This window comes from Lampris incognitus, chromosome 1 (genome assembly GCF_029633865.1).
Source record: "Lampris incognitus isolate fLamInc1 chromosome 1, fLamInc1.hap2, whole genome shotgun sequence".
Taxonomy (NCBI): Eukaryota; Metazoa; Chordata; class Actinopteri; order Lampriformes; family Lampridae; genus Lampris; species Lampris incognitus.
In genome coordinates this window covers 139524001-139545804 of record NC_079211.1, presented here as the reverse complement: position 1 = coordinate 139545804, position 21804 = coordinate 139524001, and the positions used below count along the sequence as shown (strand labels likewise).

Here is a 21804-nt window from a genome sequence, read left to right as displayed (position 1 = left end):
GCGGGCTGCCTTGCTTTTTCTATACTTTCTGCAGAGGGCGCCATGGCTCCATTTCAGATCCTGCAGGAAACTGCAGCGGCTCACTTCCCCCTACCGACTGCCCTCTAGAAGAGGGGTAAGGAGAGAGGCGGGGGGGGGGGGGTTTAGGGGAACGATTTAAACCGGAGATAACCAGCAAGTTCCACCTCATGTTCTGCTCGTAATCATGAAATTTGATTTCTGACCACGTGGAAGTGCAAAGTAATGAACCATAGCTGGCACATCTTTATTTATTTATTTATCCACAATACCAGGGCGGTGCACATTCTGAATTTCTAGAGATAGTGAAGGTAAATTAATAATCTGCTGCGCTTATCAAGCTTTCCCTACGCCGGCCTTATTCGGCGGATTGATGAGAAGCGGCGCTATCTCGTGACTGATGGAAGCGCCGTTCCTGAAAGTCAGCAAGGATTCTGGAGAGCCGCCAGAATGTTCTGCTTGTTGCTAGCGTTCTGCAGAATGGCATTTACAGGCAATTTTGTGTGTGTGTGTGTGTGTGTGTGTGTGTGTGTGTGTGTGTGTGTGCATGTGTGTGCGTGTGTGTGTGTATGTGTGTGTTTGTGAAAGAGTTACATGAGCCTGCTGCATGTATTTTTATCTCCCGCTTCCCAGAACCAGGGGCTATGTTGCAAGATGTAAAACGGGCTGACGGCCAGGTATGACAAATGCCACCTCAAACAAGGTGGGCTTACGATGAGGTGCACCACTCCCCCCACCTCAACCGAGGTGTGACGCACGTCCGATTCCTCTCCCGATTTCGACGGGTGATTTCCAGTAGATGGTTAAAATGGCAGAATATCCATTCTATGGTTCTTGGGTCGGGACCGGTGCATTGGTCCGGATTATTTTATTTGTGGGAGTTTGCAGAGCGGGTGCGTTTCGGACGAGGCGTTACACTCTCTGAGATGAGAGTCAACTCAGTTTTATTTGTGTAGCCCAATTATCACAAATTACAAATGTACCTCAGTGGGTTTTACAGCAACACAACATCCTGTCCTTAGACCCTCACATCGGATAAGGAACATCTCCCTTTAACAGGGAGAAAAAATAGGAAGAAAGCTCAGGGAGAGCAGCAGAGGAGGGAGCTCTCTCTCCCCAGACGGACAACGTGCAATGGATGTTGTGTGTACACAATTTACACAATACAACACTGAGACAAGATAACAGAATTATGATGGAATTATAAAATCTATGCGGAATATGATGAGGAGGATGCCAGGCAGTGTCCAGACACCCGAGCCACATGACCAGCATCCCCATGTAATAAATAAATAAATAAAAATTCATCACACGTCTTAGTGAGAGAAGGATGGCGTAGCAACAGGATGGGATAGAGAGAGGAGTGCGGTCAGTCTGACATCACGGATTGAAACCGATACGCCCGAATAACGAGGTGCACATCAGGGTTTACCTTGTCATTACGCGGCGTCTCTCTTGAGTTACGGCGGTGTGCCGTCGGCACGCATTTGTCATGCCTTATAACTAAGAAGTGACTGGCCCCCCGGGGGGGTTTCTCTATGACACGTTCGGTTTCGCACATCCTCGTGCGGTGATGTCATCGGGTCAACCAGGTGTGACACACCACCTGCTGCAACCCAGCTGTGGAATGGAGGCGTTATAATGCTTAAATCTGCCCCCCCCAAAAAAGGCTGTTTTTGGAGCCATCGCTGCATTGTGTTGGACTCTCCATTCCCGGGTAGTGTTGTTAATAGCTCCACTTTTCCTTTAACGACACCTTTCAGCGGCATCGTTTCACCCCCGCAGTTACTCCTGGCGTCTTGACTCTGCGGCGGGCGCTCACCTCCACCCAGTCAATTTTGTAAACGCACCTATTATTTGCAAGGCACCTTTCTTAAGGCACATATTTGGCAGCTGGTTCTTTTAGAGGGTTTCTTCTCGGCGGCCTAAATCGTTTTGAGCTCTTCCTCTTCCTCTCTCGTGATCCTTATTTGATAAGAGATACACGGGGGAGAAAATAGGAGAGTATAACACCGCTGTTTTCTTTACTTCCTTCTGGACGTATACAGGAACAGGGAGCATTCTTGGCTGGCTGGCGTGCGATAATCGGGCAGACAGACCATGACGGCACCGATTTGTGTCCCATAATTTGAGACGGTTTTCTCTCCGCTGAAGTATGTGTGTTTGTCTGTGTGTGTGTGTGTGTTCCCACATGTGCAATAGTGTTTGTTTATTTCGATGTATTTATTTTGGTGTTTTTGTATGTATATGCAAGCTTAGATTTTTTGTCTGTGAAATAAATCAGTGCGTGGGAGCCGTTCATTGGGTGGGGCGCAGCTTTTAGATTTTGTCGAGATGACAGTCAGGCGCTCTGTTGTGGCTTAGGGCGCCGCAGGCCTGCAGGGCACTACTACGCTTCCCCGGCCTGCTCTGCTGTCAGACTGTATAGCAGACTGCAAATAGGCTTAGCGCTAACGGGGGTGAAACCTGCCGTTTCGGAGACGGAAGTGACACTGCCTTCAAAGACGAAACGATAAAACTGATGAAATGCTTCCCTTTGTTAACTTTTTGAAAGAATATAATCTTCAAACTGTCTTTGATGCCTGCTCAGTAATCCGGGTAAGAAAATCACAAAGACGGCCTCTTTGACTCCCCGTTCAAACCAGCGTTCCTCCCTATCAAGGATGTGCACATCCTCATCCTTGCAAGAGTGGCCACTGGCCTGTCGAAGGGTGTAGGCTGTGGAGTCCTGGCCTTGACGCGTTAGCTGTTCTGCGTTGTGCCATCCTCTTGGCCAGTGTCTCTTTGCATAAGGAAGACCATATCAACTCTTCTACTAATACGCTCTCACCTCATGATTACAAATAAGCGAAACTTCACGGTGTTAGGGTTTGCACCCGACCCCAAGAGCACAAACACAGAAGGCACAATATAGCGGGACCAACAGGCTAATTTATTGAAGAGAAAACTCAGGAAGTCCACTCTCACCAGGAAACGCGAAGTCCACCTTTAAGCCGGGAACCGTGGAGTCGCCCTTTAATCCGGGAACAGTGGAGTCGGCCCTTAATCCAGGCAGGAGGGGGGGTAAACAGGAGGATACCAAAGGAGAACGGAAAATCACAGCAACGCTGGAGTGAAGAAATCCTCTTCGTAAACGGAAAGCAGCGCACAGGGGAAGGGGAGCAACGAGGAAGGTCCAACAGAGAAATCTCCAGGGAAGATCCAGGTAAGTAAACAAACTTCGATGAGCAGGACAAGCACAAGTACTCTCCCAGGGAACGGCACGAACTGGCAACAAGCTGAGAGTGACACAGCCAGATATAGGGAGGTGATTGCCAACAGGTGAGTGGAGGGGTAACGAGGAAACAGGCATCAGGTGGAGTTGGCAGAGCTCCGGGTACGCTTACACTGCAGAGCGGGGAGACGTTGAGCCTTGGCCAAGGTTACACTGCAGAGCGGGTGTGGAGCGGCGAGACGTAACAGTACCCCCCCCCCTCTACGGGAGCCACCTGGCGACTGACCTGGCGCCCCCGGGTGGGCACGGTAGAAGTCGGCGAGGAGAGAGGGATCCATAATGAGCTTCCGCGAAATCCAACTGCGCTCCTCAGGTCCATAACCTGCCCAGTCCGCGAGATACTGGAACCCGCGGCCGCAGCGCCGGACTTTAAGCAGCCGGCGGACCTTCCATTGAGGATGACCATCTACAAATTCCGGAGGCGGAGGCTCAGGAACCGGGGGCATAAGAGGACTGCTGGAGACGGGCTTAACTCGAGAGACGTGGAAGACAGGATGAATGTGCATGGAGGAAGGCAGCTTCAGCCGAACAGCTGCCGGGCTCAGGACTTTCTGGACTTCAAAAGGACCAATGAAGCGGGGCGAGAGTTTCTTGTCGGTTGTCTGGAGGGGAACGTCCTTCGTGGACAGCCAGACCCTCTGTCCCTTCTTGTACTCCGGCGCAGGGGTACGTCGCCGGTCAGCCCCTCTGCGAGCGCGCTCCCTAGCCTTGAGCAGTGCTGTCCGGATGGTCCTCCAGACACGCTGACAGCGTCGCAAGTGGAGCTGTACGGAGGGAACGGCCACTTCATCCTGCTGTGGGTCGAACAGGGGAGGTTGATACCCCAGGGATGCCTCGAATGGAGAAAGTCCAGATGCAGAGCTGACCAGGGAATTGGTGGCGTACTCTACCCACGGTAGGTAGTCACTCCAGGTGGAGGGCTTGCTGTTACATACACAACGCAACGCTGTCTCCATGCTCTGGTTTGCCCTCTCGGTCTGACCATTTGTTTGGGGGTGGTAGCCCGAAGACAGACTTACTGTGGCTCCGATGCCTTTACAAAATGCACGCCACACTTGTGAGGTGAACTGAGGACCTCTATCGGAGACTACATCTGATGGCAGGCCATGAAGCCGGAAGACATGTTGCATCAAGAGGTCCGCGGTCTCAGCAGCCGAAGGAAGTTTGGGAAGGGCTATCAGATGGACGCCCTTGCTGAAACGGTCTATGACGGTGAGAACCAGTGTTTCCCCGAGAAGGTGGTAGTCCGGAAACGAAATCCAAAGCCACGTGAGACCAGGGGCGGCTAGGAATAGGGAGTGGCTGCAACAGACCAGATGGCGCCTGGTGAGAGGCCTTGCTGCGGGCGCAAACAGTGCAGGCCGCTACAAAGCTCTTGACATCCTCCCGCATAGTTGGCCACCAGAAGCGCCGAGCGATGAACGACTGGGTACGACTAACTCCTGGGTGACAGGAGAAACGACTGCTATGACCCCACTGAAGAACTCGAGACCGAACAGCATCTGGGACGAAGAGGCGACGGGGTGGCACGTTACTCGGAGCGGGTTGAGCACGTTGGGCAGTGCGAACAGCCGACTCGAGACCAAAAGTGACAACACCGACCACTCTAGCCGCAGGGAGGATGGGTTCAGGCTCTTCAAACGCGCCTTCCTTCGGGTGTAGCCGAGACAGGATGTCAGCCTTTACGTTGCGTGTCCCAGGACGGTAAGTCAGAACATAGTTGAAACGACTAAGGAAGCCAGCCCACCGAGCCTGACGACTGTTGAGACGTTTGGCTGCCCTCAGGTGAGTCAAGTTCTTGTGGTCCGTCCAGATGAGAAACGGGTGCTCAGCGCCCTCGAGCCAGTGGCGCCATTCCTCCAGAGCAGCCACTACAGCCAGTAACTCCCGGTTTCCAACGTCATAATTCTGCTCGGCCGGCAGAAAAAGGCGCAAGGATGGAGTTTCTGGTCCTCAGCCGACCGCTGGGAGAGCACCCCCCCTATGCCTGAATCCGAGGCATCAACCTCTACCACGAATTGTCTCTTGGGGTCAGGATGGAGCAGCACTGGGGCCGAGGTGAACCTTGTCTTGAGGACTTGGAAAGCAGAGCTGGCAGCAGGAGACCAGATGAAGGGTTTGGCTGGGGAGGTCAACGCAGTAAGCGGTTCTGCCAGCTGGCTGTAGTTGCGAATGAATCTCCGGTAGAAATTTGCGAACCCTAGAAAACTCTGCAGCTCCTTACGGTTGGTAGGTTCCGGCCAGTCCACCACTGTCTGGACCTTGCGGGGATCTGCTCTGGTCCGTCCCTTCTCTACGATGAATCCCAAGTAATCCACAGAGGGGGAGTGAAACAGGCACTTCTCCGCCTTGACGTAGAGTTGGTTCTGGAGGAGGCGCTCCAGTACCCTGCGAACATGCTGGACGTGTTCCTCAAGAGACTGGGAGAAAATGAGGATGTCGTCCAGGTAAACGACGACAAACACATCCAACATGTCACGGAGTACGTCGTTCATAAACGCCTGAAACACTGCTGGTGCGTTTGTGAGTCCGAACGGCATCACCAAGTACTCATAGTGGCCTCGGGGTGTTTTGAAGGCGGTCTTCCACTCATCGCCTTCCCTGATTCGCACGAGGTGGTAAGCGCTCCTCAGGTCTAGCTTGGTGAAGATGGTCGCCTGTGAGAGAGGCTCAAAAGTCGAACTCATAAGTGGAAGCGGGTACTTGTTCTTAATGGTGATTGCGTTCAGTTGCCGGTAGTCAATACAAGGTCGAAGTCCCCCGTCCTTCTTCTTCACAAAAAAGAACCCTGCAGCAACAGAGGAAGACGAGGGCTTGATGAGACCTGCAGCAAGGGACTCGGTGATGTACTCATCCATGGCCGCCTTCTCAGGGAGTGACAAGTTGTAGAGGCGGCTACTGGGAAGAGTAGCCCCAGGACGGAGATCAATGGCGCAATCATACGGGCGGTGAGGCGGGAGTGACTTAGCACGGGTCTTGCTAAATACCTCACCAAGGTCATGATACACAGGGGGCACGGAGGAGAGATCAGGAGGCAGGGGAGTAGGCGAGCTCAAAGGCGTAGCACTAGGAGCTGCACGAAGGCATTGGGCATGGCAAGTAGAGCCCCATCCAAGGACTGTGCCTGTGGACCAAGAGATGTGGGGTTCATGGTGTCTGAGCCAGGGGCGTCCCAAGATAACTGGATTAAGCGGGGAACGTATGATGTAAAATTGCATTGTCTCTGTGTGGTTACCTGCAACGGTGAGAGTAACGGGGACGGTCCGCTGTGTGATACAGGCTAATCTCCGGTCATCCAAGGCAAACGCATCAATGGGGGTCCCAAGAGACTCAAGGGGAATGTCTGCCTGCGAGGCAAAGTCAAGGTCCATAAAACTATCATCTGCTCCGGAATCAATCAGGGCTCCAAGGGAAAGTCTCTGGCCCGCCCAGACTAAAGCAATAGGAACAAGATGGCCGCGAGATTCGGACCCACGGGAGAAGGAAAGGCGGCTTACTAGGATCTCCCTTGGTCCTGGTAAGCCTAATCTTTTGGCCGTGAGGGACAGTCGCGGAGTCGGTGCCCCTTAAGACCACAGTACAGGCAAAGACCTGCCTTGAATCGGCTCTCCCGTTCAGCAGGAGTAAGTCTAGCACGTCCTACCTCCATCCGCTCTTCTACATCCCCAGGTGGCGTTGTCGCGAAAGAGTCAGAGGAGGGATTGGCCGGGGAAACGGGAACAGCGGTTCGGTCTGACGCAGAGGTAGTTCTGGGATTGAAGGAAGTTCCACGCAAGGCCTTCTCACGCTTTCTCTCCCGGATACGTCCATCAATGCGGATAGCGAGAGCAATGAGGTCATCCAGAGATGAGGGTTCTTCTCGGGTAGCAAGTTGATCCTTCACCGCCTCGCTCAATCCTCTACGAAAAGTGGCACGCAGGGCCTGGTCATTCCATCCGCTCTCAGCGGCAGCCAGGCGGAAGTCGACGGAGTAATCTGTGACGCTGGCGCCGCCCTGCTGGATGTTATTCAGTCGTGAGTCAGAATCCCGACCGCTTACCGGATGGTGGAAAACCTTACGTAGCTCTGCGACAAAGTCTCTATAAGAGTTACAGTAGCTGGCCCCCATGGACCAAGAAGACGTAGCCCACTGCGCTGCTCGACCACTGAGCAGGTTGCGATCTTAACAGCATCACTGGAGAACACGGTGGGCTGGTGTGTGAAAACAAGCTCACACTGCATAATGAAGGTAGAGCAAGTTTCAAAGTTACCGTCAAATGGGCGTGGACTAGTAATGATGGTTCCACGGGGTAAATAAACAGGAACCGGAGGATCTACTGGAGCGGCGGCCACAGGGGGCGCACTTGCTGGCGGTACAGGCTGGTTCAGCTGCTGGTTGGCAAGAGCTGCTGAAATGGTCTGCAGTTGTTGCATGATCTCTGCCTGCCGACTCGCCATCGCCGCCTGCTGGACAGCTAAAGCTTCCACAGAAGCTTGCAGGGGTTGAACTTGAGACTGGAGACCCTGCACAGCAACCGAAGCCTCTTGTAATTGCTGGGAATGGGCGTTGGTAATCTGAATTTGTTTTACTAGGGCTGCTTGCACCGGATTGGCTGTGGGTGTGCCGTCTGTGCTGGCTGGGGTCGTCATGGCCAGTTCGTACTGTTAGGGTTTGCACCCGACCCCAAGAGCACAAACACAGAAGGCACAATATAGCGGGACCAACAGGCTAATTTATTGAAGAGAAAACTCAGGAAGTCCACTCTCACCAGGAAACGCGAAGTCCACCTTTAAGCCGGGAACCGTGGAGTCGCCCTTTAATCCGGGAACAGTGGAGTCGGCCCTTAATCCAGGCAGGAGGGGGGGGGGGGTAAACAGGAGGATACCAAAGGAGAACGGAAAATCACAGCAACGCTGGAGTGAAGAAATCCTCTTCGTAAACGGAAAGCAGCGCACAGGGGAAGGGGAGCAACGAGGAAGGTCCAACAGAGAAATCTCCAGGGAAGATCCAGGTAAGTAAACAAACTTCGATGAGCAGGACAAGCACAAGTACTCTCCCAGGGAACGGCACGAACTGGCAACAAGCTGAGAGTGACACAGCCAGATATAGGGAGGTGATTGCCAACAGGTGAGTGGAGGGGTAACGAGGAAACAGGCATCAGGTGGAGTTGGCAGAGCTCCGGGTACGCTTACACTGCAGAGCGGGTGTGGAGCGGGGAGACGTTGAGCCTTGGCCAAGGTTACACTGCAGAGCGGGTGTGGAGCGGCGAGACGTAACACACGGGGCCAGAGGTGGAGACCGCCCCAGGAGCCACGCTCAGTAGGGGCCCTGCTGGTTTTTACAAACCCATTCCCATTAGCAGCACCGGTGTTGAACGAAGTTTCAGCCGTTAAGGGCTGCTAGTGCAGTGGTCCTTCGGGTGTAATTCCCCTTTTCAACCACAATTTGGGTTGCAATAGCAGAGTGGCGCTGTTCGTACGGTTGCCACAGGAAGAAAGTCTGTCTGTATGAATGTGTGTCTGTCCTTCGATTTTCTTGACAACCGCTCACCCAAACAGCTTCTCACTCAACACTGCACTTCCTTGGATCCTCAGCAATACACCCGCCAAGTGTGAAATCAATTGAACGAATGGTTGTTGAGAAAATTGAAGGACAGGCACATGCAGACAGACAAGATGCCTTCCGTTTTAGTTAGATGGTAGATAGATTTGCGTTCATACATGGACGAGGCCAGACTATCCAGCTTCACTTTGCTGTATGTTGAGGGGGACATAAACATTGACAAAGACAAAGTGGTTGGCAGGTTCGCCACCGTGAAGGAAAGGAGGATGAATTTTTAAAAAGGGACCGTAATATGTGCAAAGCTTGTAGCCAATTTGTGTATTCCACCATCCTGTTCAGTTTTTTTTGCTCTATGGAGGATGGTGGAATACACAAATTGGCTACACTAAACTACAGCAGGCTGAGCAGGGACAACAATTGGCGAGAGAAACGTCCATTTTTATTCTTTAAGAAGAAATCAGACAGAATGTTAGGTTAATCTGTTTTTTAACCCCATGCTTGCCGCATCTCGGCAAACGTCTGTGCCGCTGCCTGTGGTGTTGTAGGCTGTCTACTTTGTATTTGAATAGGCCTTATATTGTTGTTAGGCCGCTATGTTGGATTTGGTAATGCTTTAGATTATGTGCATGTCATAAGTGTTATTTAATAGGTAATAAGGCCCTTGTAAATCCCTATAAAATGCTTGACATTATTATGTCAATAAGACTATAATAAGTGTTGGTTAATGGATGATAAGGCCCTTATAAGGCATAACGTTTGCATTTTGTGGAGTATCAAAATTCCTTTAATAACTTTTAATCACGAGGGTCCTTAGATGCTATGTGCAAAGTTTTACGCAGATTTGATTTACAATCTAAGACCACTGTGGAAAGAGTAGGTTTTGCATATTTCAAAAGCACCACCCAGTGGCCGAAAACGTGTTTATGATGCTAGCATTAACACTTATAAAATGCTTTTTTTGGGGGGAGGGTCCCCCTTTTTCTCCCCAATTGTATCCGGCCAATTGCTCCATTCTTCCGAGCCGTCCTGATCACTGCTCCACCTCCTCTGCCAATCCGGGGAGGGCCGCAGACTACCACATGTCTCCTCCGATACATGTGGAGTCGCCAGCTGCTTTTCACCTGACAGTGAGGAGTTTCGCCAGGGGGACGTAGTGCGTGGGAGGATCACACTATTCCTCCCAGTACCCCCTCCCCCCCGAACAGTCGCCCCGACCGACCAGAGGAGGCGCTAGTGCAGCGACCAGGACACATACCCACATCTGGCTTCCCACCCGCAGACACGGCCAATTGTGTCTGTAGGGACGCCCGACCAAGCCGGAGGGATTCGAACTGGCGATCCCCATGTTGGTAAGCAACGGAATAGACCGCTACACTACCCGGCTGCCCATATCCATATTATAAAATGCTTATTCACATCATGTGTTAATAAGGCTGTATAAGGACTTATAAGGGCCTTATTGCCTATTAACTACCACTTATTACATTGACTTGATGTAAAGTGTTACCATCTGTTATGCCTGAATAGGCCCTATAGTGTTACAGACCGCCGTGTCTATTTTATTCTTGTTATTCCCGTGTAAGAAAGACACGGTACTGAGACAGAGCACCTGGCCTGTCACTGTCTGTCGGCGGTGGAGCTGAACCCGTTTGTCAGTCAATGCCCCCATAGTGCGCCGCGGGCTGTCTTGGGTGCTGAAGCATTTGAACGCAACTGGCAACCTGTTTTCTTATTTTTTTGTTCTTCAGAACAGGCTCGTCTGACGAAGTGGCTTCACTGTATTTTCTTAGACATAGGCTTGCTTTGCTCAGCAAGTGACAATTTGTGTTTATGGGTAGGATATATCGGCTGTTTTACAGTTGTGGATTTTATTTCCATTTCCGGGCAATGGGAAGAAGAAGTGGAGTTGGTCCCCGGGTGCTGCAGCTGCCCACTGCTCCTATACAGTAGGATGGGTTAACGCAGAGAACAAATCCATTGTAAGAATACAATGTCAAGCAAAGTGACTTTCATTCATTTAAAATCACTATCAGAAGGGCCCCTTGAGAATGCTTCGCCCCCTCTGGGCTGAGAGCTTAGCTCCGCACCTGGCTGGAGATATTACGGTATGTCTTTAATCTGCTTATTCGGCAGCACCATTAGCTGACTAAGGGTGTACTTGCACTAGGCGATTCGTGCATTGCCCGTGCATGTTTAACCCCCAAAGTCCAGTTCGTTTGCCTAATGTGATCACTGCATACTGTGCTCGGGCTCGGTTCAGCGTACCGTACCCTGGCCTGCCTGAAGAGGTGGGCTCGGGCACAATTCAATTGGACTCGGGCATAGTACGCATCTATTTTGATCACTAACTATGCCCAAACACGGAACTCAGACACTATGACATCAATTATCCGACTGTCCCATTTAAAACATATTGTTATTAGTGCGGCACAGTTTACTGAAAATCGCTGCATTGCATAATTGAGAAATCTATAAGGCATCCATCTATCCATCCATCCATCCATCCATCCATCCATCCATCCATCCATCCATCCATCCATCCATCCATCCATTATCCAAGCCGCTTATCCCAATCGGGGTTGCGGGATGCTGGAGCCTATACCAGCAGTCATTGGGCGGCAGGCGGGGGGACACCCTGTACAGGCCGCCAGGCCATCACAGGGCCGACACATTCCCACCTAGGGACAATTTAATATGGCTGATTCACCTGACCTACATGTCTTTGGACTGTGGGAGGAAACTGTAGCACCTGGAGGAAACCCACGCAGACACGGGGAGAACATGCAAACTCCACACAGAGGACGACCCCCAAGGTTGGACAACCACGGGGTTCGAACCCAGGACCTTCTTGCTGTGAGGCGACCGCGTCTATAAGGCATGTGAGAGGGTTGCAAGGTAAATAAAACCATAAATTCCACTGTGCTATGCGAGAGCGCTTCTTTTCAACACAAAAAGTGGCATCGCGATGACGTAAGTGTGCTCGGGGCCGGAACATTAAGCGGAATGTGAGCGCAGGCCGGCGTGGGAGTGGGGAAGGGGGGGACAATCGTGCTTGGGCATGGTACAATGCAACCGTCCCTAGTGTGAGTATGCCCGAAGTGTCCTTGGGCTTTAACCCCCGGTGTTTCAGGATCTCAGCCGGCTGATAAGGTTGGTAGAGGGGATGTTTTCTGTATTTCTTTGTCATTTGTCTTCCGTTTCCAAACAACACACGAACAGGGTATTGTCATGAAAACAGCCCCCCCCACCGCCACCTCCCCCACCAAGTCCATTATGTAAGGGTTGGTTGGGGTTTATTCTACAAGGGTAGTTGTTTTTCCTCGGTTCATGGTCTCATCCTGGAACAAGTTACTCCATGTTTCTACTTGATTCTCTTCCATGTACTTAATCCTTCTTCTGTCAGCCAAGTCAATATGCACCTGAAGCCGCACGCACAGTATGAGATCTAACCTCCGAGGCGATGTCGGATTAAGTGATTGTGAAATGTTTTGATTTCACCCCCCCCCTCTCTTGTTAGCCAATTAGCGCATCTGGGCTCATTACATTCAGATCAAGCCTTCGGTTCCTAATGCTAATCCACCTTTGCTCGGCAGGTCGTTTTGATTAACATCACAAAATCCATGTCCAGCCGAGCTGTTAGGCCTTCCCATTAAGCACTTATCTGCGGTCTGTGAATACCTGAGCGTGCATCGGGCCAGGTAACAACAGCACTCTGGTTGAGCAAGTCGTCACCTTGCGAGCGCACCCCGTCATTAAGATAATAGCTGGTTTTTTGCGATGTTGTTGTTCAGCCTTCGGGCTCTTGTCACAAGGTGTCAGTCTTTCGGTTTTGTTTTTTTGGTGGGGTTTTTTGTGCACTGAGATTTACCGGCTCATTCTACTTCAAGCAGCTGTTCCACAGATAAAGCGGAGGCCTGCCGGCGCCGAAACGTGTCCTGTTGCTGTAGTATATTCTAATCACAATACGATGTGGGCTTCATTTCATTATGCTTTCAGAAACGGTATTATGAACCATGTTGTCTTTATGTGTGCTCAATAATCCAGGTTGAGAAAATCAGAGAAAGTTGAATCGGGGGTATCCAGGTAGCGTAGCGGTCTATTCTGTTGCCTATCAACACGGGGATCGCCGGATCGAATCCTCATGTTACCTCCCGCTTGGTTAGGTGTCCCTACAGATACAATTGGTCGCTGCACTAGCGCCTCCCTTGGTCGGTCGAGGCGCCTGTTCAGGGGGGAGGGGGAACTGGGGGGGAGAATAGCGTGCTCCTTCCACGCGCTAAGTCCCCCTGGCGAAACTCCTCACTGTCAGGTGAAAAGATGTAGCTATGTCTGTATCGCAGGAGGCATGCGGTAGTCTGCAGCCCTCCCTGGATCGGCAGAGGGGGTGGAGCAGCAACCGTGATAGCTTGGAAGATCGGAGTAATTGGGGTGGACCAACTTCTGGTGCAGCATGCCCTAAGGATCGGGTCCCCCGGCACAAACGGAGCAATATAGTGTACGCTGCTAAGTGCCAGGCTGATTGCCGTGACTTGTGCATTGGGGAAACTAAACAGACGCTGGCCAAGAGGATGGCACAACATGGGAGAGCTAACGCGTCAGGCCAGGACTCCTCAGTCTACACCCATCTACAGGCCAGTGGCCATTCTTTCAAGGATGAGGATGTACACATCCTTGATAGGGAGGAACGCTGGTTTGAACGGGGTCAAAGAGGCCATCTATGTGAAGAAGGAGCGACCATCCCTGAACCGAGGGGGGGGGGGGCTAAGAGTGCATCTGTCGCCATCTTACAATGCTGTGATTGCAACTATTCCCAAATCCTCTGTGAATAGTGCACATGGCCATTGAAACTCTCGTTAATGGTCACACCCATATTTCCTTATGAAAATCCTCGTCGGTTTCGGTCGTTATGCAACCGTGTTGTTTAGAAGGGCGGGGATACTCGCAGTCAGTTGAGACTGATGAAGTCACTTAGATGAGTGATGTAACGTATCTGTCAATAAACGTTGTGTCCAGATGAACTGATTTAACTTTCTTTGATGCACCATATTGATAAATCTGTAAACATACATGTGCTGCATAATTTGGGTCTACTCAATTGGGTCATGCTGGTGCATAATGTTAATATTTACGTTCTACGGTTGCCCACAAACTATATAATCATGTGATCGACGATGACAAAATCCCATCTTGGTTATAGTCTTGGTGGATGACGAGAACACAACCGACACGTCACGCTGTGTTAGGCACGGTAAGAGGCTGAATTCCTCAAACCCTCTTCAGTAGAAAATGTGCGGTGTGGGGAGGAGGCCAAGTTGGATTCGACGTTTAGGACAACATGACCCAAAAAGTTATAGCTATCACCATCTTGTCTGCAGGCTTACACCATATGACACATAATACCGAACACCATCCTTTTGAAGGAGCGGGTCGAAATCATTTTCTCCTTTGATCCTTTTTCTATGGACTCCGGGCAAAAAAGCGCCTCAGAATCTTTGGTATTATATCACCGTTTGGGGAGGAGCCCAAAGAGTCTGGCAGGATTTAAGCGGTGGGATCCAGGACAGCTGTAATATTCTGGCCTAAAAATGGCTCTACGGGTATTGTCTCAGAAATGCTGGGACTCGTATCCTGGATTGATCACATTTCAGCAGGAACACAACTTATCAAACAAGATGAGAGCAGCAAACATTATTTTTTCCCCAGATTTTGATTTCACTTGTGTTTCAGCTATGATTGATTAGTGAAACCTCCACATCTGTGTGTGTCCCAAAAAAAAAAGGTACAAATTTGGGAGAAATGTTGGCCTCCTTATTTGTGTTAATGGCTACTAAAGTGGTTACGCCGAACTTTCCTTCTATGGAGAAAGTTCACTTTGTTCTGACACAAATCAATGCAACAAATGGGAGAGGGGGGTTAGGGTTTTGGTTGGCGGGCCTGCTGGGGTATTATTTTAGCGCTGCAGCATATTTCAACATATCAGGTTGAGTTTCGGAGGATATTGAATGGGTCTTGCCCATTCAGTCCGGCACATTTCTCTCACACAAACCAGAGGCTGAGAATGTTTTGAGAGCAACTTGCCCCCGCCCTGCTGTACATGCACCTCAGCTATTTGTCTTTCCATGTCCCTTTTCACCTTGAGAACAATAAATCTCTTCTCTTACTGAGGTGCACGCCGGTGTCTGAGATAGATTAGCCCGGCCATTTAACCTCGTATGTACTGGTAGGATGGAGGCTTTTCTTGAGGAAATGCCCCTGCTTGCTACTGCTGCCCCTGCTCCTGTCTCCAGATGTAAAAGATAGTTTACTGCTCCAACGTTTTCAATGTTTCTCGCGGTAACTCTTTACGTGACACACTGTAGGCGGGTGTGCAGGAGTTGGAGGGTTGGGGTAGTAAATGGGGGGGGGGCAGCGCAGGGTGGATGACTATGAAGCTCGCTCAAGTGCTTGCGCAAATGTGTTTAAGTGTTTTGGCGACTACTAGAAGAATTCATGTTTGACTTTAATTGCCCCGCCGTGATTCGAGGGGGGGGGGGCAAGATGACGCCAGTTCCCAGTTGGTGCGTGTCGGAGGTCTGTGACGCGCGTTCGACAGGCTCACGCCCTCGGTGTTGCGGATGAGTTTGTGTCAGGTCCAGGATCAACGCACTGCTGGAGAAGCGCGTGGGTGTGCGCGTGCGTGTGCGCGCGCGTGTGTCGGCGCGCCCACTGTTCGCTCGAGTTTCCAAACGCGAGAATATTCCAAATAGCACGCGCATGTGGACATACACCTACTTGTTGGGATTGTTAACTTGGACTCTAGATGAGGGGGAGGGGTCGCGCTTAATTAGCGGAGCGACTGAATTAGCTGCGGAGATATTAACCGGTGGCACGTGCAAATTACAAAACAGAATCGCTGGTCCACTTAAACCCGGTTTTTAAGGTGTCCATCAGCGTTGACTGCGGCGGTCTCTATACGTTTTGACGAGCCGCTTCTTTTCCGCCCTGAAGAACAGACTTCTCTGAATAAGTCAGAAGCCAGGGGGTTAAAAACTGAGACGCCTTTGTGACACTGGGAGTGTTTTATGAAACGCTGCTGACCCCGGGACACACGTGGCTTATACGTTTTGTACGTAGCCTATCTGTCCTTTTATCTTCACTTTAGCAACCTGTCTGAATCTAGAAAATAACCAAAAACAGCAAGGCATCCTCTCTCCGGCGTGAGCAGGACAGCACCCTGATCATGACCACTGGGCAGGCTGGCTGTGTGTTTGTATTCTGGTGGCCATCTCCCTCCCTCCCTCACCCAGCTCAGTTTGACATGGGGGTCATTTCAACCTTCCGTTATCAAGCCAGGGAGAAGAGAGACCTGATCTCAGCCCGAGATACACAACTCTGCTCCGATGTGCTCGTTTTCTGCCTGTTTGTTTGTTTATTTCAAAGGGCGTGAAGACTGCTACAGTTCCCTCTCTGTCTCCCTGCCTCCCTCCCTCTCTCTCCCTCTCTCTGGTTTTTTTCTTCCCCCTTCTTATTTTAGTCCGTCGCCCTCACTCGCGGCGCGTTGTAGGGGTTAATGTAGCCTCCCCGGGTGAGTCGGGGAGTGAAGGTTGCGCACAGTGGAGGAGTTGTGCCGATGCCCTTTCGAGGAGAGGTCTTGTCATACAAGACGACATTCACAGTCGGGACCCAGAGACAAAAAGAGGGAGGGAGAGAGAGAGAGAGAGAGAGAGAGAGAGAGAGCTGCATTGTAAAAAGAGCCATTCTGTTCCCTTGCGGCTGCCATGGTGGAGGGTGTTGACTTGTGGGTGTTTGAGAAGACCTTTTGTTGACTGGAGGAAAGTAGCGGAGGAGAAAACGCGCTCCCTGTTCGGGGGATTTCTTCCTCGCTCTTTTTTTTGGTAGCAGGCGACGAGATCACTGCGCTGCTGTCACAGGGGTCCTCACCTCCGCTTTCACGCGGGGACTGAATCTGGGCTGAAACTTTACAGCACGACGCTGCTTTGGATAACTAATCTGACGTGTATCGCCTGACTGAAAACCCAACAAAACAACAACAACTTGATAATCGGAGGAAGGGAACTATATCCTCTTCAGATGTAATTATCATCTCCCCCCGTCCCGATCTCCGCGGGAAGGGAGTCCGCTTCAGCCGGACTCGACTCGACTCTCGGCCACATTGATTGACAGGCTCGCCCCCCTCCACCGAAGGATGCCAGTCGATAAGTTCGCCAACATGGAGGAAAAACTGTGGATTCTGGAGGACCTTAATATGATGTACATTCGCCAGATTGCTCTCAGTTTACAGGTAAATGAACGGTCCGTTTCAGGGCACCCCCCCCCCCGGTTGGACATCACTTTTCCAGTGCCCCTCGCCCTTGCAGCTTTTTGTCTCGTCTTGTTCCATGTGTCAAGTGTTTCTGTTGTCTGTTATAATATCACCTCTTCCGTTCTGCGGTCTGTCCAAAGTGTGTCAACACAGGGATCCTCTCAGAGATGCAGGGTGGGAGTAAGGGGGTGGGGGGGGGGGTGGGGGGCTCAGTGTGTGGGTTTTGGACTGTTTTCTATGTGATGATTCTTCCTCATTCACCCAGTTTATTCTGATATCAAGCTGGCACACCGACAAAAGTCTATTTTCAGATGCACCCCCCCCATAAGAGTACAGTGAAATATAGCCTAGAGCTGGTTGAGTGAGTCTGCAGCTGCCACAGTGTGTTGTGATGTTTGCAGGGTGGTAGTTGGAAGTATATCTCTATGTGAGCGGTCAAGCTTACACTGGTGTGGTCTATCTCTCTACAGATGGCAAAGCTCTCAGTGACAGCAAACAGAAAATACCACATGCCATATCGCTCCTTCTGTGTGTGTGTGTGTGTGTGTGTGTGTGTGTGTGTGTGTGTGTGTGTGTGGATCTCTCTCTCCCCATCCCACCCAGGTTCACACACATGTAGTACACAGCTGCACATATGGGACTCATAAGTGTATGTGTGTGTGTGTGTGTGTGTGTGTGTGTGTGTGTGTGTGTGTGTGTGTGTGTGTGTGTATACTCTGAAAGTGAGAGTGTAGTGAGAGTTAGTGATAATCACTGATACTTACTGATAAAAACAGTAAATTCTAGATTAGATTCTCAGGTGGCTGTGCTCCCCTTCAGAATCCAAAAGCAAACATCTGAAACATGTGTCCGTCTCCGTCTGAGCAGGAGACCGGGGATCCGGAGACATATGGCCATTGGAAATGATACAAAAATATCAAAGGGGAAATTCAAATATTCATTTTTTTTTGGCTCCTTTATATGAAAAGATATTGGCTGTGTGTGTGGTGCAGCTGTTGTGTGTTAGGGGTTGTTAGAGACGGAGGGTTTGTGTCTCACTGGCGACAGGAATTCCAGTCTAGTCTTTCTGCCTCCTCTATGGGACATGGTTGGTGACTGTGTGAGAGGTGATATCACTCTGATACTTTGTGCCCACTCACAGCTTGGCATGGCTTTGTGAATGAGGTGTTTCTTTGTGCTTCTGTCTCTGCCAAGTGCAGCACCGGGTGCCAGGTGGTCTTTCTGGCATTTAACACATCGTGAAAGGAGAGGTAAATGGCTGTGATGTAATGAATAACACACACACATATACTCTCTCTCTCTCTCTCTCGCTGTCTCGCTCGCTCTCTCTCTCTTGCCAGTCCAGATTGTGGACTGGAAGTTGTGTGTACCCTAACCCATTCTCTTTTTGGTGGCCAACCATATTAGGGTCCCCTCACTGCCAATCTGCCATCTGACTGTTTACCAGAAGGAACCAATCTCTCTCTCTTTTTTTTGTGTGTGTGTGAGAACGGTCCTCGTGAGGCATCACCAGCTCCTCCGGCCTTAATTACACTTGTTGTCATCCAGTCCTCACGAGGTCTCTCTCCCCCCCAGAATTTAACTGGACACTAATCATCTTATTAGATACTCTCACAGAGCCTACTTTGACAGAATAAATTGTTTTCCAGCTCGGCTAATAGACCGAAAAGAGTCCGCGGCGTGTGTCTGAACGCTGTGTCGAGGGCGGTGTGTTAAAGTAGGACATGGCGCACACGTGTGTGTGTCTCTCTCTATCAGAGAGAATAATCGTACCCAAATTCGTACCAAAAATTGGGTAGACCCAGAACTCGCTGGAGGGACTGCATGTCCAATCTGGCCTGGAAACGCCTTGGGATTCCCCAGGAGGAGCTGGAGGGGCATTGCTGGGGAGAGGGATGTTTGGGGGTGCCCTACTTAGCTTGCTGCCACCGCGACCCGACCGCGGAGAAGCGGCTGATGATGAGATGAGATGAAATTGGTCACAGTTTGTTTTGAATATTGTGGCCAGAACAGGATTATGACGTGGTGATGATCATTGTGATTATGTGACGCTTTATTGATCCCCCATGGGGATTTTTTCTTTTTCCTGGCCCTCATCCACAAGGTCAGAGTTCATACTGCCGGAGTTGGTAGAGATTCGTCATCTTGCTCGGGGGACACTTAAACAAGGCAGATGCTTGTTGATGGGGAGTTTGAACCAAAGTCCGCTGTCTGAAGGGGCGGCATCCCTGTTGACGACAACCTGCTCCCCAGCGGAGCAGTATCTCCAGGGTACCGTTAGAAATTCAGAGCCTTTCGTTGGTTGGTCCAGTAGCTAGATGAAAAGTTCTAGGCATCTTCAAATCCTTGTCATATTTCACCAGTGAATATTAAAAGCGCTCGCCTGCTTGCCCACGAACTCGTTCTCACTTACCCTCCCTCACCCATCTCTCCCCTGCCTGGGTGGGGTGGTGAAACAGGGATTCTTTGTATGTGGCAGAGGTCTTCAGCCCACGGTGTAACCGTAATTTCAGCCAAGTTCGCACAAGTGAGATCTGTTGAACACCAGCCTGTGCTCCCGGGGCAGTCTGGTGCATCACCGAGACCTGCCGTTATTGCGGAGTACACCCATGCTGCACTTGTGTTTCCCTGCAGCCATGCTGCACTTGTGTTTCTCTGCAGCCATGCCGGACTGGAAGCATCAAGTCTGGCCCCAATGCATGCACCAACACTTATCAGTTAGATTGTTTAATTCCCCCCCCCCCCTGTTCCCTTGTTCTGTATTGTGCTAGGACACCAAATAGCCTTTTAATATATATGGGTTATCTGGTAGTTCCTAAGAAATTCAACACAAAAAAAACAAAACAACAACAACATGCATTTCCCAACTACAAATGTTTCAGCATTCTTCAGGCATGAATAATTGGGGTGTGGGTGTGTGTGAGAGAGCGGGGGGGGGGCAGTCCATTGGTAGTGTTCAACCTCAGTAGGAAGTCTCTCCTTCTTGTAAGGTTTAAAACAGGTTCATTTATAAAATGAGTGACTGACTTCTTGGCTACTGCTGCACTGATTTCTTTTCTTTTTTGTGTGTTTAAGACTTCGCACTATGTGTAGTGCAAAGTCTTAAAAATCCCCGGTAGCTGGGAGACCAGAGGTGGCTGATGGGAAACAGGAAATAGCCATGTGTAATTGGTTGTTCCCACTGGGAGTGACAACACGATGTCGGAGAACAATTCAGCCATTAATGGACACACACCATTTTCCAGCCCCAGCATGGACAGACATGGTTTGTAGCGGAAAATGTTCATGGCTGAAGGAGTGTCTGGTCCCCAGGGTGCCACGGACTGTGTCCTCTGTGTCACTACCCCCAGCTGTGCATTCCCAGGCCCCTTGCTTCCTGTCCTTCCTCTTCCGTGTCTTTTTTTCGCCTTGTGCAGCCAACTGACTCCGGCTTGCCCTATTTTGACTGTTCTAAGTGTCACGCAGAATACGTGCCTATAGAAAATGCAGCTGACGTGACCAAACATGTTGAGATGCGATGCAGTCACGTGACTGTCTTCCAGTGTACACACGAAGGTATCGCACCACAAGTAAAAGCCAAAATGCAGAATGGTTTTCTTTGATTTTGTTTTTTTTGTTTTTTTTGAGTGGGGGGTTTATCCCCCACCCTCTTTTTCCCTCCCAATTGCACTTGGCCAATTACCCCACTCTTCCGAGTCGTCCTGGTCGCTGCTCCACCCCCCTCTGCTGATCCGGGGAGGGCTGCAGACTACCACATGTCTCCTCCAATACATGTGGGGTCACCGGCCGCTTCTTTTCACCTGACCGTGAGGAGTTTCGCCAGGGGGACATCACACTGTTCCCCCCCCCCCTAGTCCCAGTTCTCCCTCCCCCATGAACAGGCGCCCCGACCGACCAGAGGAGGTGCTAGTGCAGCAACCAGAACATATATCCACATCTGGCTTCCCACCCGCAGACACGGCCAATTCAGGACTCAGGAATCAGGAACACATTATTTGTCATTTCCTTCCATGTACTTCCGTACATGGAAGGAAGTGTCATTTCATTTCCTTTCATGAAACGAAATATTGTTTTCCCACAGCAGTGCAACACAAAGACAAAAACACATCCAAAAACTACAAGAACTTCAAGAAAACACATATCCAAACTAACACATATATCCAAACTAAAAAAAAAAAATCACTGTCCAAGGGAATGAACGTCAGCCAGGAGGACTGTCGGAACTGCCGGTCTGCATGGGCTAGCAGTTAGCTTAGCCTGCCCTGCTTCTGCGTCCTGTCAGACCGCCCTTGGTGTTTCCTCCTCGGGCGCCGCTCCAGGCAGGGGCTGTGGTCCTTGGGCCCACCGGACGCAGCAGACCAGGCTCCCCCAGCCGATCCAATGCCAGCTCTCCCAGCCAGACACCCTCAACACACCTCCTCGCACTCCACACGATGACACCAAAAACACCAGTCAGCGCCAGGTGAGGCCGCTGCCAGACTGACCTGGGTGTTATCGGAACTGCCGATCTGCATGGGCTAGCAGTTAGCTTAGCCTGCCCCACTTCCACATCCTGTCAGACTGCCCTCGGTGTTACTTCCTCGGTCACAGCTCCAGGCAGGGGTCGTGGTCCATGGGCCCACAGGACGCAGCAGGCCAAGCTCTCCCAGCCATTGAACGAAGACAAAA

The 21804-nt window shown here is 50.8% G+C and overlaps 1 protein-coding gene across 5 annotated transcripts in view; it reads left to right on the top strand.

Annotated features, from left to right (window-relative positions):
• The window catches only part of rtkna (rhotekin a), an 86307-nt gene that overhangs the window by 14744 nt on the left and 49759 nt on the right, over positions 1–21804 (top strand). For 2 of the 5 annotated variants that reach the window (XM_056283221.1, XM_056283206.1), the window contains exon 1: positions 16527–17115. The exons of the other annotated variants lie outside the window; for them this stretch is intronic. Coding sequence is in view for 1 of the 2 variants with exons in the window: in XM_056283206.1 (XP_056139181.1) it covers positions 17020–17115 (96 nt within the window). In the remaining variant the exon portion in view is untranslated. Of the gene's footprint in view, positions 1–16526; positions 17116–21804 lie in introns of those variants that run through there. 5 annotated transcript variants of the gene reach the window in all.